The 26,531-nt window shown below is 36.0% G+C and overlaps 1 protein-coding gene across 1 annotated transcript in view; it reads right to left on the bottom strand.

The window, feature by feature from the left end:
• Positions 1–1,220: 1,220 nt before the first annotated feature.
• ADAMTS20 (ADAM metallopeptidase with thrombospondin type 1 motif 20) overlaps positions 1,221–26,531 on the bottom strand; it is a 161,791-nt gene continuing 136,480 nt past the window's right edge. Inside the window, exons 32-39 of the mRNA XM_046680294.1 lie at positions 25,673–25,873; positions 24,836–24,965; positions 24,527–24,621; positions 24,345–24,439; positions 23,673–23,806; positions 18,716–18,807; positions 4,319–4,423; positions 1,221–1,996 (exon numbers count right to left, since the gene is read on the bottom strand). Coding sequence (XP_046536250.1) covers positions 1,907–1,996; positions 4,319–4,423; positions 18,716–18,807; positions 23,673–23,806; positions 24,345–24,439; positions 24,527–24,621; positions 24,836–24,965; positions 25,673–25,873 — 942 coding nt within the window. The 3' untranslated portion in view covers positions 1,221–1,906. The remainder of the gene's footprint in view (positions 1,997–4,318; positions 4,424–18,715; positions 18,808–23,672; positions 23,807–24,344; positions 24,440–24,526; positions 24,622–24,835; positions 24,966–25,672; positions 25,874–26,531) is intronic.

The raw sequence follows: 26,531 nt of genomic DNA, 5'->3' as shown, positions 1-26,531 counted from the left end.
AATTTGGCAATTTCTGGGGAAGTTGAAGATGGATGAGTGTAACATATTATTGTTCACAAGGATCTCCTCCCTCCTTGGGAGAGGATTGTAAGTCCTCCTCCATCTCCATGTGTCTGGCCATCCTCTACCATAGTGGGAGTATATTTCCCTGCCCCGCTGACTAGGATTTGATCACGTGATTTTATCTGGCCAGTTGAATATATGGGTATTCCTTGTATGAATGGAAGCTTTTAAAGGCATTGCAAGTTTTTGTTAGTTTCTTGACCACATTTCCTCTGCCATGAGGAGGGTCTACACCAGACAGGAGCTATTTCAACATCCCAACTGCAACAATTTGAATAAAAACTTCCTTGGATTTTCTGAAGTGATTTTAGAGTTATAGAATTGGGGGGGGGGGGGAGGATTCTTTTTCCCACGTATGGAAAATGAAAACAAAGTGCTAATGTATCACACAAATATGTTTATTATTTAAATGTTTATAAATTATAAGATTTTAATTATGAATGAAAACATTTCTTGAAAATGTTACACATTTCGTATTAATGTTTGTAACTGGTTTAAGGCACATAGTGCAAAATACTTCTTTTCTGATACAGAGACCCCCAAATGTTTATCTAACCACATTGGCACAAAATTGTTTTAGTACCTTATATGATACAATATACCCCTAATAAATGTTTGGGAAAAAAAACTTTGTGGGTAAAACTAGTACACTACTATTTACTGACAAAAATCTATTAGTAGATTCAGTTTTTTGGTTTACAGAGTAGGTTGCTATAGAAAAATATTATTTCTCTATCATTCTTTTAAATTCACATTATTATATAATATGCAATTAAATTATCCACCTGAAAAAAATCTCAATACCTGAGAGTTTGTCCATGAATAGTTAATTTTTATACTGTCTTTTATATTCTGGTTTTAAGAAACCCCAGGTATAAAGTAACTTGAAAATCTCTAATAAAAATTTTTCATTTGCAAACATAATTTTATGTTTACCAAAATAGGATCTTCAAAATTTCAATAATTCTCTTTTCTATATTTGATTAATAAAATACAGTACATAACTTTGAGAAAACACGTTTTTAAGAGTAGATATATACATATAAGAGTTATAAAGGCATAATAGAACATAAACATTATAAAAACAATGTATTGCTCTTATAAGTACAATAAAATTAGAGGTAGGTATTTTAAATCAAATTCTACTATATCATGTCTTCTTCTGTATTATACCCACAAAATTTCATATTTAGTATTTAACCCAAGCATATGTTTTTAACACAAAATTTGTACCAAATTTTTAGGACTTTTTTTAATTTGAAGCACCAAAATTCACAATTAAAAATTAAAAGAAATATAAAACAAGGTATCTAAACTGTATCAGTAGAAAGTATAATGGCTATGTACTTTTCTGATGTGACTACTGAGTTACCATTCACCTGACAGATTCAATAAAGATTATAGTAGTTTTGGATGAGTTCCTCTCCTAATTTTTACTTGCTCCATTTTAACAGGAAGTACAATTAACATTTCATTGCACAGTAGGATATAGTAGAGGTTTACAAGCGTGTTTATAGGTATAACATAATTGTGGTCCAGTCTGAGCTGTGAACAGCAACATTATCTTTGTATAATTCATTCAAACATTCCTGTATACCCTACCATAAATTATTATGTCCTTTTAAAAAGATTCTGATTAGAGTCATATATCTAAGTTTAACTCTGAAGGCCTTGTGAAAATTAAGCAGTGACTTAACTCCCTGATGAGCACCCTGAAAAAAAAAGGCACCGATGTGTTGGACATGGAAACCTCAGGAAGAGAAGACTGAAGAAATGAGCACCGGTTATTTGAAGATCCCAGAGAATAGCTCCTCTTTGGGACATGCTTCCCACTTCTGCATTTTCATATTACTTGAATTGGAAGACCAGTAGTCATGTGAGGAACACACTTTCCACAGAACCCTCCACATCTGCCGTAGACTTTGGTTCCATCCTGAAAATAGGAGAGGAAGAAATACAGGAGAATCTTATCCAAGCTGGTATCTGCACATACAAGGCAGAAAAAGCAAGTGCTTTCAATCATGTGTCTGAAATCATTAGCTGAGGTTTCCTAGAACAACTGAGTTCGAGATCGAAGGTCATGCCATTTCAGGATTAGTTCAAATTTGTAGTCACAGTTATTAGATAATCTGAGAGTCATGTTAGCTACTGAATGATTATAAACCACACTATAATTTACACAATTCATATCAATCCACATATTTTTCATCAAGGTGTCTATTTACTTTGGTAAGTTTCTTAAAACCTATCCCAATTTGCTGTCCAATATTTACATGACTTCATACAAGATTCTCATAGACTAAATAAAAGAAAGATACTTATACAAACTTGACCTTAACTGTACACGAGTCATATTCTACCCCATTAATCTCAAACATCTCATGGAAGCATTAGAAACACAGCCTAAGAAAATATAAAAGGTGGTAAAATGGGGGGACAAAAAAGCCAGGCTGAAATTATAACATAATTGTAAGTATAATTAGAAAAGGAATTATAAAGGGAAATTTTTTTTAGAAAGGAGAGCTGCTCGTTGAGGGATGGACGGGCAGAGTTGGGTGAAAGAGTGGTCAGAATGTGATAGATTTTTCTCTCTAAACTGCCTCCCATCTTTAGGTCCAAAAGTCAAAAGACTGTGAAGAAATTTTGCTAGAATGAGACAAAATAGGCTGGACTCCTGTAGTTTCTGGGGAAGGTAAGTTTATTTTCCTGTTTTTTTAATCAAAGGAGGAAGGGTAGAGAAGGAAACTAGGTTCCTGGAACATTTGGGGATAAACAATCTTTTGAGATTAGGGGCTTTTGAAGTTCCTCCTTCCTTCAGAAGCTCTTTTATCTCTAGAGAATCAGAGTAAATAGAGAAGGGAATGGCAGTAAAAATTCCAGTTTATATACATTCCTACTTCCAAAGAGATTACTTGAGTAAAAACTTAATCTTGATTAAATGTGCTGGCAAATGAAATATGTTTGCATTTCCATAAGTATATTTGGGTTCCACAAGTCTCAGTTTCACACTAGACATCAGATTTCAGGAAATACTTTCAAGTGCAACATTTTTGATTGATGTCGAAATTCTCAATTAGTTAATTAGTCTTTAGAATAGAACTTAAATAGTAGCAAAAAGACTGATCGTACTAAATTTCCTATCTACCAGTGACCTCAGCCAGAGTTCAGTCTTTACATTTAACCAAAAGACATCTAAAAGCTGGATAAATAAGGTCAGAACATTTCATTGAGCTCTCTACATTTATACCTCTGCAGAATATAATTTAAGTAATTAATTCCCATTCTTCTGCCAAAGGGGATTAGACCTAACTATGCCAAATAAATCGTTCAAAATAAATAGCCTTTTGTTTTGAAAGCCTACTGCTTATCCATATGACAGGAATAATAAAAATTAAAATTCTTTAATTATTAATTAAAGCACAATTTCATAGTCTTCAGAAATAGAATGTTTTAAAGGCTATAAATGTCAGAAAATTGAATTTCATTTAGAAGTACTTTTCATATAAATAAGAGTGTAACAGACGTCACTTTTATCAAAAGAAAGAAAAATCATAAAACAGTAGAGTGGGCAGGAGCTGTGGATGTGCTGAGGTATGGCAGTATAGGCGAGGACACTTAGCGATCCTGATTTACTACAGACAGAGTCATGCATTTGCAACAGGCTAACTGTAAGTAACAGAAGCCGTAACATGAAGCGTATGTGCTCGTCCACCATACCAGCCACAAAATTAAATGGATTCTACTTTAGATTATGCACATACTATAGAGAAAAACCAAATACCAATTTTATCTAGATAAAAATAGAGGAAAATATTGGTACCGACGTAAAAAATAGCCCTAATTCTTGAAGAAATTATGAAGGATAATTGTTAAATGGTAAATGGCTCTAACATCACCCCCATCACTAAATCAAAGCAGGGAGGTAAATAAACCAAACATTTATCCCTCACCACAAAATATTAAAACCTACAAATCTTTAATGATTAAAGTATAGCTAAAAACACTACCTCTTTTTGAAGTCCTTGCATTTCAAGTCATTAGCCCGAAATTTGAGCTAGATAAAAATCTATATGCCCTGGCATTTGATATTTCATGTTCAGATACCTGTAGCCTGGACATGAATTTGTATGCGTACAAAAGCTATAACTCTTTAGTCATTAACTTCAAATAACTCTCAATTTAAAGTAGAGGACTTTTAATGCTAGTTCACAGCGCAGAAGTATTTCAAAGAGGCTTTTTGTCCAGCAGAACTTACTTGTGATCTGTGGATGATGACAGAGGCATAAGTCCCCTGCGCAAGCCACTTTGCCGTGCTGGCTATCTTCATCCCAGTTCCTGCCAAGTTAATGCTGAACTGTCCCTGGATTGCAAGCAAAACAAAATAAATATAAATGGAATTCATAAAACATTTAAGAATACTCTTGGCTGGAAACATCTGAATGTAAATTATATAAGAAAGGACTCAAATTTCTTTTCAAGGGTCTTTCTTTATAAAAATGAAAAAATATTGATACAACCTTATTCTAAAGAAACTGAACCAGCTAAAGATTTTTAAAATTGAATACAAGTAAGTCTTCTCAATTACAAGAGACAACTGAATTAATATCACACAATGTCACTGGTGCAAAAGTAATTCTGTCCAACCCTAAGACTCCAAGACTTAATGGCTAGAGCTAATTTTCCTATAGTGATAGGCAAGTTCTGACGGAAGAGGTGTTCACAGGAACTAATACCAGACTCTAACATTTCTCCAGTTTCAATATTTGACCCCTCATTGCCAACTTCCCTGGTAAGTTACACCTGTTTAATGTATTTTCTAGAATCTTCTGTTACTGTGCCTTTTCCTCTAGTGATAAGAATATTATTTCTTAAACCACCACATGAAACTACTGAATATGGTACTATTGTCCCAGCTATTAAGTCCTTTTTAAGTATCCAGAAGTGTATGTGGACTGTGGGCTGCCACATGAGTTACACACATGGTGCGTGAGCCCCCTAGTGGCGTTATGATCTAATTTTCTTCAAGTAGAAGAACCATTTTCACATCAAAGTGTTTTAGACTATCTCTGTTAACTATTAAACTTGAAATATCTGTTGATTGAGAAAATGAGTGACTAAAACAAGTAAAATTTGTATCACAATTTTATGATCTTGCAGTACAGAATTACATTGAAAAGTAGAGTGCGTGCTAATTAAGCCTACTGACAATGTTCAATACGCATATAGATTCAGAACAGTGTTAAGACGTTCTTAGACCATATCACAATATCCCATGTCCTAAGACTCATGAATCTTGAGCAAGACTATGTTAAAACATTGGGAGTTATATTAGGTGGATGAAATATTATCTTGTCATGAAACCAAAGGCTAAATAGATTTCCAATATATTTATAATATGAATTTTTACTATTGCTAAAAACAGTTAGATATCGATTTACTTTGTTAACTTAGATTTTTTAACAATCTTATATATTGCTGATTTAATATCAAAATAGAGATGCAAATACATTTATCATACGATAGTATACGGAGGATTTTCCATAACACAAATAATTTGTTTTAGATAATTTTCAAAGAAAATTTATTACACACGTCATTTGGTTATGAAATTTAGAATCTGACGTGTATGTTTGCTTCATTGCTAAATTCCCAGAGCCCAGAACATGGCCTAGGTACTCGGTAAGTATTTTTGAATGGATGAATTAAGTGTAGCATTATAAATACTAAATTTTAGCATTCTAAAAGTAAATACTACGTACAAACACATCTAAGCCCTTCAAACTCCATAATAATGAATGACACTAACACTGGACACATTAGAATTTTATGTTGGTGAATACTTGAATGAGAAGAACTAATTCTAAGGATATATTCCACTCTTTGACTTTTCATCAATCTAATACAGGTTTTGCTCCATCCCACATCAACCCACAAACAGGCCTCTCACCAAATAAAAGTCTTTAAAAATGAAAATATATTCTGTGATATAGGTCTCCGGTGATTAACAACTTATTGAGTGCCCAGGTTAGGTCAGGCAATGTTTTCACAACCTAATCGTGAGACTTTTCCGTTCATTCTTTACCTCTCTGTTCAAGGTTATTAGGAAGCATTCAAACGTATCTACACTGGAAGTGAAAGGAAAAACTCAGATTGACTACTGAGAGACGTAGGCAGTCATTAACACAATCAGTTGGGTCTGGAAATATCTGTGGTTCCATTTCTACAAACTAATTTTCTGAGCTTTACTTCTGTCCCTAGTCCTCATTAAAAAGCAACACAATACAATCTCAAAGAAATGGTAAAACAATTCATCTGAAATTTGAAATGAGGTTGATAGAGGTAAAAATACATTTCACTCATTTGTTCAAAATTCATTGAGTGGCAGACATGGTATCAACTACTATGAGAGCACAGTGACAGATCTCACTCTAAATCTGATAAGTGGAGAACGGATTGGTGGTCGCCAGAGGTGGAAGAGGGGGGTGGAGGAAATGGGTGAAGGTTACCAAAAGATATAAATTTCCACTTATAAGGTAAATTCTTGTGATGTAATGTGCAATATGGTGACTCCAGTTAACAATACTGTATTACTATATTTGCTAAGAAAGTAGATCTTAAAAGTTTTAATCACAAGAAAAAAATTTGTAACTATGTATGGTCACGGATATTAACTAGATTTATTGTGGTGATCATTTTGCAATATATACATAATCAAATCATTATGTTGTACACCTTAAACTAACACAATGTTATATAACAATTATATTTCAATACAATTGGGGAAAAATAAATAAATCTGATAAGTGAAATGGCCTTATGTGCATAAATAAACGTAATGCAATGTAGAGAATTATAGGTACTTACAAAAAAGGTACTTGAGCATTTCTATGGGACTTCAGAAGTAATAAATGATTAAATAGATGTATTAATTAATCAACTCCAATACTTCATTTAAGGTTAAAATTTAAACTTCCTTAATCTTTAACTTGAAAAATTAGTTCAATATACGAGTTGCCACAAAATATAGTTTTTTTAAGTAGTATGAAGTTTACCTCCTCTTCTACTCTTCTGATATTTTTTAGAAAAGGCCACATAAGAATTAAAATTTTGATAGTCAAATCACAAGTGGAAGTTAAAGTGATGCAAAAGACCTAGGAATTCAACAAATTGCAATGTCTGCCCTTGAGTAACTGGCTGCATCAAAGAAAAAAGTAGTTAAGGATATAAGACAGAGGAGAAGCATAGACGTAGAGGCAAATTTTAGTGTTCCACTTCTTTGATTAATTAGTTGGTTCATGTGTGCTCATTACATCATTGTGTTGTACAATTTGAAAATGTGTTGTACAGGGGCTGGCCCCGTGGCTGAGTGGTTAAGTTCGCGTGCTCCGCTGCAGGCGGCCCAGTGTTTCGTTGGTTCAAATCCTGGGTGCAGACATAGCACTGCTCATCAAACCATGCTGAGGCAGCGTCCCACATGCCACAACTAGAAGGACCCACAATGAAGAATATAATACAACTACGTACCAGGGGGCTTTGGGGAGAAAAAGGAAAAAAATAAAATCTTTAAAATATATATACATGTTGTACAAATTTTATTATGAATGGGATCTATACATCTAATGCAATTCCAATAAAAATTCCACTGAGAATTTTTTTTTTTAAAGATCGTCCCTGAGCTAATATCTGTTGCCAATCAATTTTGTTTTTTTCTTCTTCTCCCCAAAGCCGCCTAGTACATGGTTGTATATTCTAGCTGTAGGTGATTCTAGTTCTGCTCTGTGGGACCCTGCCTCAGCACGGCTTGATGAGCGATGCTGGGTCCATGCCCAGGATCTGAGAACCTGTAAACCCTGGGCCGCCAAAGCAGAGCACACAAACCCAACCACTCAGGCACGGGGCCGGCCCCCGCCAAGAATTTTTGTAAATGTAGTGAACTGATTCTAAAATTTATATGGAAAGACAAAAAAATTAAAATAGTTAAAACAAGTTTGAAAAAAAGAATAAAGTTGAAGAATCCACACTATCTTATTTTAACACTTATTATAAAGCTATCATAACCGACACAGTGCTGTGTTGGTGAAAAGAGAGATGTGGATCAATGGGACAAGATAGAGAGGCCAGAAACAGACCTATGTAAATATGTCCAATTAATTTTGAGAAAGGTGGAAAGGCAATTATGTGGAGAAAATATTGTATTTTTAATGAATGTTGTTAGGACAATTGGATATTTATATGCAAAACCCCTCAAATTTCAAACAAAATTAATTCAAAGTCAATCATAGATCTAGAGGTAAAACATAAAACTACAAAGGTTTTTGAAGAAAACATAGGGGAAGTTAGTCACAGAGTTCTTAAATATGAGATTAAATGCACAACCCACAAAGGAAAAATAGAGACAAATTTGACGTCATCAAAATTTAAAATTTTGCTCTGTGAAAGACACTTATGAGAAAGAAAAGATAAGGTTCAGACCAGGAGAAATATTCTCAAATTTCATATCCAACAAAAGACATATGCAGAATATTTAAAGAACTCTCAAGTTTACACAGTAAGGAAATGAACAACCCAAGGAGAAAAAGAAAACAGCAAAAGACTCGAACACCAGGGCAAGCCCAGTGACACAGCAGATAAGTTCACACATTCCACTTCAGCAGCCTAGGGTTCTCCAGCTCAGATCCTGGGTACGGATCTATGCAGTGCTTGTCAAGCCATGCTGTGGCAGGCATCCCACATATAAAGTAGAGGAAGATGGGCATGGATGTTAGCTCAGGGCCAGTCTTCCTCAGCAAAAAGAGGAGGATTAGCGGCAGATGTTAGCTCAGGGCTAATCTTCCTCAAAAAAAAAAAGACTTGAACATACACTTCATCATAGAAGATATACAGATGAGAAATAAGCACATGAAGGATGCTTAATATCATTAGCCATAGGAAAAGGCAAATTGAAATCATGATGAAATACCACTGAAGATAAGGAAATAAACAAACAAAAATCTTGACAATACTAAGTGCTGACAAGGAAGCAAAGCAACTAAAACTTTAATCTTTGCTAGTGGTGCAGTCACTCTATAATACAATTTGGCAGTCTCTCATAAAGTTAAACACGCACATACCATATGACCCCACAATCCCACTCATAGGTATTTATCATACAGAGATGAAAATGTATGTTCACACAAAAACCTGTACAGAACTGTGCATATCAACTCTATTCACAATCTCCAAAATCTGTAAACAACCCATTTTCTTCCAACAGATGAATGTACAAACTGTAGGACAACTGTATGACATCCAAATGATGAAATAATTATCAGTAACAAAAAGGAAAAATTAATAATACATGCAACAAAACAGATGGGTCTCAAAGGCATTATATTGAGTGAAGGAAGACAATCTCAAAAGGTTACATACTGTATGATTCCATTTATATGACGTTTCATAAAAGGTAAAACTATAGCGACAGAACAGATCAGTATTTACCAGGAGTTAGACGGGAGGGAGGAATTAACTCCATGGAGGGAGTGTGAAGGAACTGTTCTATATTTTGGTTATGGTGATGGTAACATGAATCTCTACTTATGTTAAAACTGTATACCAAAAGGGGCTGGCCCAGCGGCACAGCGGTTAAGTTCGCATGTTCTGCTTTGGTGGCCCGGGGTTCACCAGTTTGGATCCCGGGTGCAGACACAGCACCGCTTGGCAAGCCACACTGTGGTAGGCGTCCCACGTATAAAGTTGAGGAAGATGAGCACAGATGTTAGCTCAAGGCTGGTCTTCCTCAGCAAAAAGAGAAGGATTGACAGCAGATGTTAGCTCAGGGCTGCTCTTCCTCAAAAAAAAAAACAAAAAAAACTGTGTACCAAAAAAGGCAATTTTACTGCATTTATGTAAAAAAAAATTTAAATATGAATGAGTATAACATCTATTTAAAGAAAAAATTTTCCAATTGCCTTGCAAACAAAACTTACCTACAAGCTTTATGTAAGAGACATACTTAAAACAAAGTGATTCGAAAAGGCTAAAATTGAAATGATGGACAAAAAATATACCAGGCCAATGGACTTAAAAAGAGAGCAGGGGTAACAATTCTGATAGGGACAGAGTAGAACTCAAGTTTCAAATCAGGAACACATGACAAAGAAGTGCTAAAAACCACAATCTACGACGAAGACATACCACATGAATATTACACATCAAATAACACGGCATCTTTCATAAAGCAAAAACTACAGGAGATGCAAGGAGACATACATAGAAACACCCTAATAATAGGAAATTTTAATATGCCACTTTTAGTAACAAGACAGACTAAGTGGGCAAAAATAAGGAGAGAGATGATCTAAAAGATATAATCAAAAGGGTAGATCTTACGGATATATATCAAACTCTACACCCTGATAATAAAGACTATATATTCAAAATATTTAACAACTGGTTCTAAATACTCAAAATGAATGTTGGCCTTGATCCACTGGCACTGGCTGAATGTGGTTATTTCTCTTGCTCTTATGTAATCTATATTAATTACAAAACAGCTAAAGAGATACACATTGGGTTTGTTGTTTTAAAAAATTTTTGTGGCTTTGTGAGAAGTACCAAACGTTTTACTTTACTTCACTTTTGAGATATATATATTCTAAAGTCACATCACACTCCTTAACTTCATCTTATATTGCAATGTGGCAAAGTTTATTTTCCCTAAAGAGTGCCATATGTGTCCATTCTCTTTTTAGCATTCATGTCCCAGGGTGCCCTGTCATATGCAAACACAGAGGATGTGGTTTTGATGAATCCCAAACAACAGAATAAGTTCTTTCTGTGACATCAAACATCTGGAGAGTATTCATGCAAATGTTGTGTAACTTAACACACAATCTGGTTTATATATTTGACAAAACATCTCCAAGAACACCAGGCAGTTTGTATTTTTGGTAACAGTACCCTCAGGCAATTGAATACAGACTGAATAAAGATGGGCATAGCTCCTTTTGACAGCATGCCCTATGCCCAATAGCATCTAATTTTGGAAATAGAGCTTTGCATTCCAGAAATGCTTAGAGAACTATGGGAGGGAGGCACCTCACCTTGATGGGCAGAAAGGAGTTTTTTATTACTGGTTCTGCCTCTGACTTTGTCAAGGATCTTGGACAGATTGTTAACGTGGAGTGTCTGTTTTTCCAACTGTAAACTGGAATTACCCAGTTTCTAACTACATAACTTTCTCAAGATATCATAGGGGAAAAACTGGAGTTATATAGAAATTGGAGAAAAGAAGTTAGAAAGAAATGGAAATACCTCTCCTCATTTAAAAACCTGATTGAGCTAACATGTCTTATTCAGATTTCATACTCATCAAGAAATACTCTGTTTATAATAATTAGCTTTTTGTTAAGATATTTCCTATAAGGAAAGTTCACCAATGAGACAAAAGGAGTTTTGATTCCATTTGACAATCATGATTTACTTGTATGTCAGTCTCCTGTGAATTTTGTTCATATCTCATTGACCAGATCTTCCTAAATTCAACATTTAATGAAAAGAATCAGATTCCTAGAACTTGGTGACCTTTCCAAAGTAAAGGCATCTCTGAGAACTTGTATTAGCAGACTGTTCACATCTCTAGGTGGCATTTTCAATTTACTTCTCTCTAATCACATCAACTATATGACCAGAAAGCGTAGATTAGAAGGAGGATGGGTTGTTGGACAAAGCTGACCAACTCCTTGACATGAGTTGGCCATTGGAGAATGAATAATCTCCACTTAAGAGGGTTAAAATGGAAGCGTTATTAAAAAAAAAATCCATGGGTGAGGGAAAAGATTGTTCAGATTGCTAGAAGGTTTAGATTACAGATCCTTGACTTTAGAGCAGGCATCCAAAGAGACACAGTGTAGGACACAAAGAGCAGGCATCCAAAGAGACACAGTGTAGGACTTCAGAAGGGGGGAATTCATCAGGGGAAGGTCAGTCCTGGGAAGGAACAGAAGAGAAGATGTAGGTCAGAGAGTCGCCATCTGGGACACAGACCAGTCATCTGGTAGATCAGTAAGAGTGAAGTAGGGAAAGACAAGAATGGATATGAATAAAGCTAATCAGCCTAGCAAAGACTGCATGAGAACATGGGATTCCTCTGCGAAGTCACCTACCTTTAAAAATATAGCCAAGAGGAGAAGCACTTCTGGAATGGCAACTTGAGGAGCCCTGTGGACTCTCTCTCCAGCAAAACAACCGTAACTGGTAAGAATTATAAAATACAACCACCATTTAAAGTCTCTCGAAATTGTCCTAAGATTATACAAAAAGTGGAGAAAGATTTATTCAAGAAAATCTATGAAATCTAGGTAAGAACAGTGAGTATCTGTGACATTTGAACCATGATCTGTCCTCTCCTCCCCTCTCCCACCCCCCCATCTCAGCCAGATGATAGTTCTACTCTTGATTGGTGCAGCGAAGAACACAGGACTCCATTTCCCCCAGCTCCTTGTTAGGGCTAGGCTTTCTCCTTGGGAGGGCAAGCCACTCCTCATCTCACCCAGCTCTGTGCTACAAAAGCTCTATTATAGGCAAGAGTAGCTGAGAGTCAAAAGCTCCCTTCTTCTATTCAGCCCCTACTCATAGAACAGATCTACACGAGGCATGGCACGCCAAGAACACAAGGCCCAAATCATCCCCACGAATCACTGATAAGGCAGAGTTTCCACGCTGAGAAGGGCAAGCCAAGGATACCTGGGCCTATTGCCATAACTCGGCATCCTGCTTATAGAGCAGGGTGTTACTCTGAGAAGTGGGCCTTACTCCTAGAGCCATAGAATTGGTGCAATGTGTCTTCCTAGGGGGAGAATCAAGATGTAAGAAGAGAATTTTTTCCCTAAGGAGACAGCTTATTTGAAACAGAACATAGGAAGTTCAAGCCTAAAGGTGCCATTGAAAACAAGATTTTGGTGGTGTGCAGTTGAGAGGACGGTGGTGATAGCTTGGTGAGAGCAGCAAGCAAAATGGTAGGTAAAATTGAAGTTTAACAGAGAAAACCAGGGAAAGAGACAGCTAAGAAGGGCTCCTCTTGAAGTCTGACCTTACCTCAAAGACTGACCTACAAGATTACTCTGGCCAAGGGGCTGGAATTTAATTGATTATATTGTGGAGTGATTTATGCCTCCAGGATGTTACTGAAAGAATAGAGCAACCATCTAGCAGTTAGTGGAGGCTAAGAGCTGAGTGTGAAATCAGTAGAGGTGGACCAGAAGAAACTTAATGGCGAGTCAGGGAAAGATACAATCAAAGAGATCCCAGCTAAAAAGACTGTCATTCCAGGAGGCTCAGGGTGACTGTATACACATCCAAGTCTGCATCCTCTGAAGAGCAACATCAAAGACTGCAGACTGCATAGATGTCACCAAAATAGTCCAGCCAAGGAGCTAAGCAAATAAAGAAGCAAGCAAATAACAACAAGTCCTGGAGGGGAGGGGAGACTTAGTATCCAGAGCTGCTAAAATACATTACCTAAAATATCCAGTTTTCAACAAAAAATTTTGAGACATACAAAGAAACTGGAAAGAATGACTCATATACAGGAGAAAAAAGGCAAGAGAAACTGCCTTTGAGAGGTTTCAGATGTCAGAATGAACAGATAAAGACTTCAAGCAGCTATTATAAATATGTTCAAAGAAGTAAAGAAAACCATGTTTATAAAAAGTAAAGGAAGGTATGATAATAATGTCTCATCAAATGGAGAAGATCAATAAAGAGACAGAAATTATATTTACAAGAAGAGCCAAAGGTCAATTCTGGAGTTGAAAAGTATGATAACCAAAATAAAAAATTTACTAGAGGGGCTCAAACAGTAGATTGGAGCTGGCAGAAGAAAAAACTAGCAAACTTGAAAAGATATCAATAGTGATGATACAATCTGAAGAAGAGAGAAAAAAAAGAATGAAGGAAAATGAAGAGAGCCTCAGAGAAGCAAAAGGACACCATTAGGTGTGCCAACATAGCATAACAAGAGGACCAAAAGGAGAGAAGAGAGAGTACGGAGCAGAGAATATATTTGAAGAAACAATGCCTGAAAATTTTCCAAATTTGGTGAAATGCATTAACACATCCAAGAAGCTCAATAGACTACAAGTTGGGTAGACCCAAAGAGATACCCATCCAAATATGTCATGGTAAAGATGTCGAAAGTCAAAGACAAAGAGGCAATCTGAAAGCATCAGGAGAAAAATAACCACATACATGGAACCCCAGTAAGATAAATAGCTCACTTCTATTGTTTGTCTAGAAGCCATAGAACAGTGGAATGACATATTTAAAGTGAAGACAAATAAAAACTGCAAATCAAGAATTTTACAAGCAAATCAATCATTCAAGAATGAAGAGAAAATAAAGACATTCCCATATAAACAAAATTGAGAGGATTTGTTACTAATAGACCCGTTGTACAAGACGTTCTAAAGGAAGTTCTTCAGGCTGAAGTCAAGAAAAACCAGACATGAATACAAATCAACACAAAACAACCAAAGAGTGCCAGTAAAGGTAATTGTGTAGGTAATTAGAAAAGACACTATAATCACATGTTTCTTTTTCTTTCTCCTCTTAACTGATTTAAAAAGCAATTGTATAAACCAATATGTATATAATTATATTATTGAGCTATAATGTATAGAAATGTAATATATTTGATAATAATGGCACAAATAAGGCAGGTGGGAGCAAAGTTGTTTTGGAATAAAGAAATTACACCAGCTGGTAACTCACATCCACAGGAAGAAATCAAGAGAAAGAGAAATGCTAAATAAAGAGTTTCATATAAAAACTTTATGAACATATAATTTCTTTTCTTCTTTCATATTCTTTAAAAGACATAAAGTTATATAAAGTAATATTATCAAAATGTATTGTGGGTTTGTTATATATGTAGATGGTATATGTATAACAAATATAACACACAAAAATGGAAGAGGAAATAGAGCATTTAAAGGAGTAATGTTTCTGTATTTCACTGGAATTAGGTAGTATAAATCTGAAGCAGCCTCTGATGAGTTAAGATGCATTTTGTAAGCCCTAGGTCAAACATTACGAAAGCAATTCAAAAAAAATGGTAAAAAAATTGTTAAGGAAATTAAGATATTACACTAGAAAACATTCACCGAACAAAAAACAAAGCAGTAAAGGAGGAACAGAGGAACAAAGACAACATAAGACACATAGAAAACAAAAAGCAAAATGGCGAATGGAAATCCAGACACATCAGTAACAACATTAAGCAATCCAATCAAAAGGCAGAGATCCAAAAAGCTGCTCTCTATAGGAGACACTCTCAAGAGCCAAAGATATAAATAGGTCAAAAGCCAATGGGATGAAAACACATACACCATTTTATAAGATGGCTGAGCAGCCATTCTATTATTACATAAATTAGACTTTAACACACAAAAAAGTTAGTACAGATAAAAAGAAACATAAATCTTAATGCTAGAAGGGTCAGTATATCAGGAAATTATGACAGCCATAAATATATAATCAAATGATGTACAACAAAACCCCAGAGTAAGTGAATCAAATACAAAGTAAATGAAACAATATGATTGAAGTGAGAAATAAACAATTCAACAATAATTCTTGCAGGATTTCAGTGGATAGAACTAGGCAGAAGATCGGTAAGGAAATGGAAGAGTTGAACAGCACTATAAACCAACTAGGCCTGACAGACATCTATAGAACACTTAGCCCAATAACTACAGAATGTACATTCTTTCCAAGCACATACTGAACATTTTCCAAGATAGCCATATGCTACACCATAAAACAAGCCTCAATAGATTTAAAAGGATTGAAATAAAACAAAGTGTGCTTTCCAACCACAATGGAATGAAAGTAGAAATCAATAACAGAAGGAAATTTGGGAAACTCACAAATAAATGGGAATTAAACACTATGCCTTTAAATAACCAATGGGTCAAAGAAGACATCATAAGTGATAATAGAAAATACTTTAAGGTGAATGAAAATGACTGCACAACATACCAAGACTTTGGAGATGCAATGAAAGAAGTGCTTAAAGGGAAATTGATAGTTATAAATGCTTACCTTAAAAGAGAAAAAAGATTTCATATCAATAACCTAAACTTCCACCTGAAGATACTACAAAAAGAAGAGCAAATTAAATCTAAAGCAAGCAGAGGAAAGAAACAATATAGAATAGAGTGGAAATTGATAAAATCAAGAATAAAAAAATAATAGGGAAAATTAACAAAACCAAAGTTAGTTTTTCTGAAAAGAAGAAAAAAATTGACAAACCAACCAAGAAAACAGGGAGGAGACTCAAATGACTAAAATCAGGAATGAAAGAGAGGACAAGACTGTGAATCTTACAGAAATGCGAAGAATTATAAGAGAATACTATGAACAATTGTATGCCAACCAACTAGATTACTCTGATGAAATGGACAAATTACTAAAAAGACATAAACTACTAAAACTGAATCAAAAACTAAAAAATCTAAATAGATCTATAATGAATAAAGAGATTGAATTAGTAACTAAAACAACTTTCACAAAGAGAAGCCCAGGCTTAGACGGCTTTGCTGGTGAATTCTACCAAATATTTAAAGAATTAATTCTTCACAAACTCTTCCAAAAAAATAGAAGAGGAGGGAATACTTCTCAACTTACTCTATGAGGCCACTATTTCCCTGATGCAAAACCAGAGAAGGACATCACACATACACAAAATGATAGACCAACGTCTCTTACGAACATAGATGAAAATTCTCAACAAAGCGAAAAATCTAGCAACATATAACGAGGATTATACACCACGACCAGGTGGGATTCATCCCAGGAATGCAAGGTTGTTTCTACATACAAAAATCAATCGGTCATGGACAAGAACCACAGGATAATCTCAACAGAAGCAGGAGAAGCATTTGACAAAATGCAACACTCTTTCACGAGAAAAACCACTTAAATGAGAAATAGAAGGGCACTTCCTCCATCTGATCAGAGGCATTTACAAAACATAGCTGACACACTCAATGACGAAAGACTGAATGCTTTTCCCCTAAAATCAGGAACAAGACAAGGATATCCACTCTTGTCACTTCTGTTCGACACCATATTGGAAATTTTAGCCAGGGCAAAGAGACAAAATAAAAAAATACAAGGCATCCAAATTGCACAGAAGAAGTAAAATGATCTTTATTTGCAGATAACATCATTGTGTATATAGAAAATCCTAAGGAATCCGCTAAAAAACTATTACAGCTAATAAATGAGTTCAGTAAGGTTGCAGGATAAAAGATCTATTTATAAGAATATAAGCAAAAAGTGGTGATTTATTTGGCCCCAGATTTGCTGATCTCTTTACTGGACAATTCTCCTTGTCAAAAGCCTTCTTGATCTTGATCTGGAATCTGCTGTCCTACGAATGCCCCTGGAGGAACACCCACCGACCTCACCCCTCTTTTGTGGAGCTCTTGACATATTTAAAGAGAGTTCACATAACCTCCCGCTCCTTTCCTTGGCTACCTTCTTTGTTTTCTTTATGTGACGTGATTTAAACCCTCCTTTTTCCCCTGGTTGTTTCCTCCTATTCCAGATAGATTAAAAATTTAATTTAAAATTTAAAAGTAAATTTATATATAAATTCCCTTGTCAAGCACAAATTAATCTTTTGGTCTCAATATAGTGCTTTGGTACCTTACGATTATATTCGGTTGTTCAGAAATCACTCCATACTCTACATGAATCATAATGAACTCATGGTTGTTGAATAAAACACCTATAGGTCTTTTTCATATGACGTTACCAGGTTCTATTTGTGTTTCTGGACCTAAGACTTATATATTCATTCCAATTAATTTTTTCTTATTCATTCCAGCCCCAGTTCTAGTGTCTTTTCATCTCCTTGAAGTCTCCTTCTCTAATATAGAAAATGCCCTCTCTTTCTGACATAAGCCTACCTTCTATGTCATATGATGAAAACTGTGAATGGGAAATATTGAGACTATTTCTCTCCAAAATTATATCGATATTATAATTACTATCTCTTGTGTGATTACTCAGTTAGCTGTGAATCTACCTAACAATGCTATATTCATCAGTTTACATCTATCTTATAAAAAATGTCATTCATACAGACTTTATAAAGTCTCTTGTTAAAAATGAGATGGTAAAAGGATGTGCAAAGAGAACTCTGGAAAAAAAAGATAAAAACAAGAATAAAGACATGGGAATGTACTATTTCACAGATAATGGAAAGTTATTCTGGGAATGTGACAGACCCAGACAGCTAATATAACTGATGTTAGCAGCAGTGTATGGAAGTCTCACGCTTGTGATCCATTCCTTTACCTTGTAATGTATGTCCATTCATTTCCATGGACTGAGTGGAAAGATTAAGAATGACAAAGCATCACGGAAGGAGAAATGGGATCTGAACAACCTTAAATTCTTGGTATTACACCTTTCAAACAAACCAAAAATTAGCAAAGATGCTTTTCCTCCAAAGTTTATCTATAACCTTTGAAATAAAGTTCATATAAGAAGTTGTATTTTCTATGACTTACAATTCCTGCAATATTCTGGCCAAGACAATGAATGAAGAGAAACAGCATCAATTTTTTTTCATAGTGAAGAAAAATAAACAAATATGAAATACCTGCGGGCATCTGGCAGCACTGTAGCAATCTCCAGCTGTGGCAAATGGAACTGCTTTGCCAAATATTGTCTGTGCAAAAAGAAGGTCTGTAGCTAGAAAATAATAAATAAAACTCTTTAGCATTGAGACATTGTATATTTTTCAATCTTTATTGCAAAATGTACAGTCTTCATATTACATTCTTAAATATGTTTGTATAACTCATTCAAAACTTTATGCAAAAATGCTGCACAAATATAGTATATAACATAGATCAGTCTTTCAATAAATAATTTTTAATATAAAAGTCCTCATCTCAAAAATTACCCTCAAAATGACAGGTATATCATAACCAATCCAAAAGTTTTAAAAACTAAATAAATGCTTTATTATATTTTATATCATATTGATACCTAAAACAGATAAAGTTTCAGGAGCAAAATTATAGAAGAAAAACTATTATTTAAAGGAAATAAATTATGACAAAGCAACACACAAGTGCTTATAGATGGTATATTTATACCAATTCATTTAGGTGATTCAGAAACACTCAACTAAAAAGTGTGCTATTTCCTTTGATTCCTTGTATTATTGCATTACATTATTATTTTATTCTTTTCAGTCTTAGCTTTTGCCAATGTTGTTAGCAAAATTTCCTGATTGGCAATAATGCTAAGGAGTCTATAGAAGATATCAAAAATGGAGTCACTGGATCAAAAACATGTTGGAAGGAACTCTAAAAGTCAGCTGGTCCAATTGCTTATTCATGCTTGAATCACTTAAATACTATCCCAACCTGTGGTCACCCAGCTAATGGCTCTCACCTCCACTAATGTTGTTTCAAATCACTTCACTTTGCAAGAGGACTGCCAGATCACTGCATGTCCCCATGATGACGCCAGTCCCCTAGAGGCTATCCCCAAAGGTAGCATTGCTGGAAATATCATTATCTCCAAGGGTAGTTTCCAAAACTAGGAGGCCTTCAGTGGTGTGCTAGAGTCAGCTTATACCAAATCATGAGACCCAATTGTGTGTGTCTCTTCCCAACTCCACGTACAGTGAGGTCACGTTGGTAGCTTAAAATTGGCCATGGTAGGAATATATACACCATGGAAAGTGGCAAATACTGGCAAATCAGACTTTATTTTCTTGGAGAGTTAGTTGTTAAACATTTACCTGACACCACTGCTTAGGCATGGTACTTATGGGTTAGGCTGGGGCAGAGCAGTCACAACTTTCAATTCACTCTTTGCTACTATCTCCTCCATTGTTACCTGGATGACCCACAGGTAGCTCTAACTTAACATGTCCAAAGTTAAAGGCATTACCTTTTTCTCCAAACTTCTTCGCCGCTATATTTCTCATCTCACTGCTATATCACCATCCACCTAGTAATTTTGGAAATCTTTCTAAATATTCCATGTCACTAATCTCCATATTCTTTCTGTCTGAAAGTCTCATAGAATCTACCTCTAATATTTCTCACATGGCTCTCCATTCGGAACCATGTCCTTAATTTAGGCCCTCATCACTTTTATCTGAATTATTACATCGGCTTCCTAATTATCTTCATGGCTACAATCTGTTCTCCCACCAACCAAGCCTGTTCCATCCCCTGCTTATAATTTTACTCCGGAGGTTCCCATAAGTTACAAGGTAGAATTCCATTGTGTAGTTTAGTGTACGTTGGTCTTCATGATCTGCTTCCTAGGAACTTCTCCAACAAGTTACCCTCCCTCACCCTTCATTCAATGTATGCTTAAACATAACTGGACTAGCTTTCATTCTCTGATAGAACCAAGACGCTTCTTGAAACTACTTTTCCCCACTTGGGTTAATTCAAATTTTTTTTCAAGATAGCTTCTTGAGGAAAGTCAAAGACATTTTTTTCAGTAGATATTTATTTAGAACCTATGATGTATTACACATTAATATAAGTACTATAAGAACATAACTGGATGAAACAAAGGCTGAAGGAACCTAAATACTATCAGAGAGAGAAAAATAATAAAGTAAATTTTATTATCATATGTTAGGAGTGATAATTGCTATAGAAAAAAAACAAACTAGAAAAAGGATGGGGAGAAAGGGAGTTTTGGAGTGGAGAGTGGTCCACAACGGACTGACTGAGAAGGTAAATTTAATCAGAGATCCAAAAAGACATGAAGGGATAAACCCTACAGACAACTGTGGGACAACTGTTCCAGGCAGACACAACAGAAAATGCAAAGGCCTCAAGGCGGGGACATGCTTGATGTGTTCAAGAAACAGCAAAGAGGCGAGTGTGTCTGATGCAGAGTGTGCAAGGGGGGAGTGCAGAGGGAGGCGGCAGAGAGCTAATGGAGGAGGGGAGGTCATGCTGAGTTTTGTTGACCAGTGAAAGGATTCTCCATGTTCCTCTGAGTTAGATGGGACACGTTTGCAGAGTTTTGAGCAGAGTTCTGAGCAGAGTTTACGGTTGCTAAAAAGATGAAAGGAGATAATGTATTAGACACAACATGGCTTATCTTTTATGGGGTGCCTCTGGCTTCTCTGCTGAGAAGAGAATCTAGGTCAGAAAGGGGAGAATGGTGCTGTACTGAAACAGGACTACCAGTCAGTGGGCATAATAATCCCGGTGCAAAAATGGTTTGGATTTAGAGCAAAGTGGTAGTAAATGAAGGAGTGAGAAAGCGAGGCGTGGTATGTGTCTTAGCTCCAGTGGCCGTAACAAACTATCACAGACTGGGTGGCTTAAGCAATAGAAATTTATTTCTCATAGTTCTGGAGGCTGGAAGTCTGACATCACGGTGCCAGTACGGTTGGGTTCTGGCGAGGACGCTCTTCCTGGCTTGCAGATGGTTTGTCTTCTTGCTGTGTCCTCACATGGCAGAGAAAGAGCTGTGGTGTCTTTTCCTGTTTTTATAATGGCACCAAATCCCACCACGAGGGACCCACCCTCGCGACCTCCTCCAAACCTCGTTATCTCCCCAAGAACAATTACCATCTCATGGGGCATTAGGGCTTCATCATAGGAATTGGGGGGACACAGTTCAGTAGATAGCGGTGTCACTGGTTTTAGAGAAATGGAGGAAGAATGAGTGACGTAAGAGAGAAAGGAAAACTTGCTGAAATAATCTTGAGTAGCTACAAAGCGATGAGCCTAGAGCACAAATTAGAAAGGTTTGCCTCAGAGAGGGGCGGGACTAGTTCATCCACAGGAAAGAGGAGAGAAGGCAAAGCACAGAGGAAAAGATTTAGGTGGGTTCCTGGATGTGTTCGTGGTCTTTTGGGGGACTTCCCTTCTGCTTGTCTGTATTTTCTCAGTGAAATAGGAAGATCGTCAGCAATGAGTGAATAGAGTGCGGGTTTAGAAATCTGAAGCTAGAGGAGCTGTGAGACATTTAGGGGAGGGGGCAGGAATGGACTAGGGCAGTGCGGTTGGATTGTTCCGCAGCACGAAGGGTCCAGCGTGTGTAAACTCAGGAGTCACGCATGTAAAGTGAACATAGTCAGAAGGGCCGTGCTCTTTGCTGTGCTCCGTTCCGTGGTGCAAGCGCAGAGCAGGAGAAAGGTTTAATTTATCAAGACTGGGGTTTTTTCACCACACAAGTTTGAGGAAAGAAAAGAGAGACCAGGAAGCTGAAAATGTGTACATTTCACCTTGCCCTCAGGGCCCAGCCCAATGCCTGGCCAAATGGCAGGTTTGTTTGATAAATTAATGAAAAATAACAGCTTAATAAACAGCAAATAAGTTACCCAGTATTCATATGTACTTAGCAATGCTAATTACCTGACATAACATACATTATTATTGAATAATAACAGTAGTTATAGAGCATTTACTATATGCAAGGCATTTACTACATATGTTACAAGTATTATCTCTTAACCTTCATCAAAAAAAAAAAAAAGAAAGAAAAAGGGCTTTTGAAGGAAAAAAAGAAAAGAGAAAAGAAAAAACCCGAGAGGCAGTTTCTCATTTTACAGATGAGAGAATTTAGGCTTAAAGAGATAATGCCCAAGGTTATATAATTGGGAAATGGAGACAAAGAAATTACACCCAGACAGCCCAACTCCAGAGTTTATGATAGTAATGTATGTTTCTCACTGCAGTAGTGGTGGGTGTTCAGTAAACGGGAGCCATTATTACTAACAATATAGTTCATCATCACGTGACTGTGATTTGGAGATTACATATTCATGCATTCACTGTCTCAATAAACATTTTTTAATTTCTTTTTATGGTTTCTGCACTGTGCTAGGCACTCGTGATCCAATTGCAATGTAGAGTTTTTGCTTCTGAAATGAATTTCTTTGCCTTTTCGTGTAGATGTGTAACTTCCAAGATGGCAGGCAGCATTATGCTCATATTAGGGTCCATAAATATGTTTTGACTTGACTGTACTATTAATTATTTCCTAGAAAGGCAGCAGGTCCATAATCTGGGGTCTGTGGGTGGGATTTCATCTTCCTGCAAGGCCGGTCATTAACTGTGTGAATTGGGACAAGTCACCTAACCTCTGTAAGTGCATCTTAATTTCATCCCTTGCAACAATATGGTGCAATTCTGCCTTAACTAGTATAGAGTTGTTATAAAGATCAAATGAGACAATTTATGAGGAAATCACTTGACAAATTGGAATCTGAAACTAATGTTAATTATTACTTTAAGCCCTACAAAAAGCTTATACAACTACGTGGAAGATGCTACCTTCCTTATCTTTAATGTAGTTGGGCATTTTAAGGTAGAGGGCTATATATTGGAAAGGCAGTATCTTATCACTGTCATTATACTACATTTTTATTAAGGGTCCCCGTGGTCCATGTCGTTGCAGAGGAAGGATGTAGCTAATAACTTAAAAAAAAAAATTGAAGTAATCATTGCCCAATGCTAGGCCCTTCTCTACACCCCGGCCATCACATATACCAGCATATTGTTAGACTTTCATTGGCAAACAGAGACTTTTCATTTTACAAACAGAGATTCAGCACTTACTTTTAATTTGCATGGAAGTGAGATCAATTCTTATTTTGCTGAAAACGGTGTGTCCAGCAGCCAGGTAGTCGTTTTTACACTGACAGTCTTGCCTCCTACTTCCATTAAAAGGACATTCATATGGATTTTGTAGTCTGTAACAACATTAGAATATATTTAGTATTAAATACAGTTGTTAGCTCATAATGTAGATAAATGGAAAACTTTGGAAGTGGGAAGATAAAATACACACTGTTCAATATTACAGTGTCAACAAGTTAAATGAGAAAGAAGTAAAAATCATTCAAGGTTAACCTACAAAATTCTCACTGGGAAATTCAAGACTAGTTTGTGGAAATATAATTCAGCTCTACTTCTCCTAGCTTTTGTTACTGGAATTAGTTTGACTTATATGGAAATACACACAGGTCTTACATTCTCCCCTTCTCTGTTGTCCCACTGCTCACCCACAGTATCCCTCTTAGTCAGTCTCTCTGTGAGCACATGTTAATACTCAAGTCTTTATTACTGAACAAGCATGGACAACATCTGGCTTAGGTCCTAATGTGTCTGCCTGCTCCTAAATTACTTGTCCCACTTGCGAGCTATTCAAGTATCCCTCTGAATGTTGGAACTTCTAAGTCTCTTGTAGGACCATAAAAATGCACAGATAAGCCAAAACGCAGCTCGTACCTAAAACCATACACTTCAGAAAAGTTGTCTTCTTCACCTTTGACCAGTGATATATATTCCTTGGGGTTCTCCAAGTACATGCCTGCACAATAGATCTAAAGGGAAAATACAGACATCTAGAAAAGCTTTTTCCAAAGTCAACAGTCAATGTCAAAATCAAATAGGAACTGTTCTCATCATACCTTGATTACTCTTCCCTTAATGTTAAGGTAATAGTCACCATCCCTGGTAATGTTGTTTTTCACTTGGATTTCTTTGCAGCTGGTAAATGTTTTACCTTCAAGGACAAGTGAATACAACTTATCAGCAAAGAACAAATTACAAACACAGCACGAATTTAACCCAATCATACAAATATTATTATACTCTGAACAAGTAAATGCTTCATTCTGTGGAGCGTACGGCTACTACAAATATTTATTTTCACATTTTAATTAAAACCTCTTAGGAACACTTAGGTCCCAGGCAGATTTTTGAAGTCTGTTACTTACAGTCCTGAACATAACATTTCCTCTGAGCATCTGGCTTTAAGTGCTTTAAACATAGGTCACTGGACCAACCATTTTCCGTCATACATTCCACTCTTCTCTTCGTTATCCCAGCTCCACAAGTCACTGAGCACTGTGAACACAGTCAAATTTGAAGGCAAAGTATATAATGGATAACAAAACCAGTGAACCCATATCTCCTCCTCTCAGACTAGGTCCTTTAGGGACAAACTGATGATCAATAGTGGCTAGAACTACTGCAGATGCAAAAATATCCTGGAGGCTGCACAGTCACAGGTGCAAGTAATCCTTACGCATGAGCCTGAATCTATTATTTCTCAGTTACCAGCTTCTTTTCATTCATTTCGTATAGTTATATCAACAGAAAATTGTAAATACTTGATAAATATTAATTAATGATAGTTATTAAGACTACTGAGTTTTTTCTCATTGTTGTATGCTACGTTTGCAAAGCAATATGGCTTGCTTTCTATCGATTAAATTGGAAATGGGATACAGAAATTTTATTACTCATATATTAGATTTACTTACTTTTTCACTGAACCAATAAATATTTCGTAAGCATCTACTCAAAATGCAAACCACTGTGCAAGGCTCTCTGAGGAATAGAAGTTAGTATTAATTATGGTCCCTGGTTACAAGCAGGTTATAGCAAGCATAGAAAAAGAGATAAGATATTTACACAAATAATTGATGAAGTGGTTTTTTGATAATAGGGGTATGAGACAACTCTGAAATCTGGTTAGACATGCAGATTACCAGGCATCCCACCTAGAAAGCCTCGTTCAGAAAGTTTCAAATTCATAATTATGTACAGACCTTGCTCCATTTTCCAACTTTCCAAGTGGCTGTATGCAAACAGCTCCTAAAATTGCATCTGTAAACCTGAGGGGAAGGCAGCACAGGGCATTCTCGATAGTCCATAGGCCAAAGCTGATGGAGTTTATATTTCTCAGTAGACTGGATTCCCACGCAATATGTAATCCTTTGTCGGTAACTAAATCCACAGTTATCTGCACACTGAAAAATACACGGGTACAAGGGGAGAAGAAGATCCCCTTAAACTTAACCAGGGCCTGCTATTTGTCAGATGCTTACTATAAACTATGCTATATCATCCCCATAACAGTCATATTTATTTGCCTTATTTACAGATGAGTAAACAAAGGTTCAGAGACATTAGGCAACTTTCCCAGAGTTTTAACAGTAAATAGAAAGAATCCAGATTCAGTTAGATTGTCTATTTTTAGTGCCTAGGCTCTTTTTTTTTTATTACATTACTTAGAATAGCTTAATTGGATGAAACTTTATCTCCCCATAGGCACGGCTTTGGAGAAATAGAACATATTAGGTGTTCTTACCTGAAATAAAGGACATTTATTAGCCTAAGCTTATTAGTAACTATATATATAAGTTAGTACACATTTATCTTAATACATACAATGTAATTTGAATAGAATAGGTAAGTGATTTAATATAAATTAAAGGTCAAGGCCAAAAATGGGCAAATAGACTTCTGCTTCTGTCAAAAGAAATAGAATTCCCTTATAACCTGAAACAACAAAAACACCTGGACAAAATATATAAAACAATGTCTTTTAAGACACTAGACGTTAGGCAATAAAAGATAGTGATCCTGGGAGATGGAAAAAAACAAAGTGACCCCATAACTGCCACG

This window comes from Equus quagga, chromosome 1 (genome assembly GCF_021613505.1).
Source record: "Equus quagga isolate Etosha38 chromosome 1, UCLA_HA_Equagga_1.0, whole genome shotgun sequence".
NCBI lineage: Eukaryota > Metazoa > Chordata > Mammalia > Perissodactyla > Equidae > Equus > Equus quagga.
The sequence above is the reverse complement of the archived record's forward strand: the minus strand, read 5'-3'. Positions and strand labels throughout refer to the sequence as shown.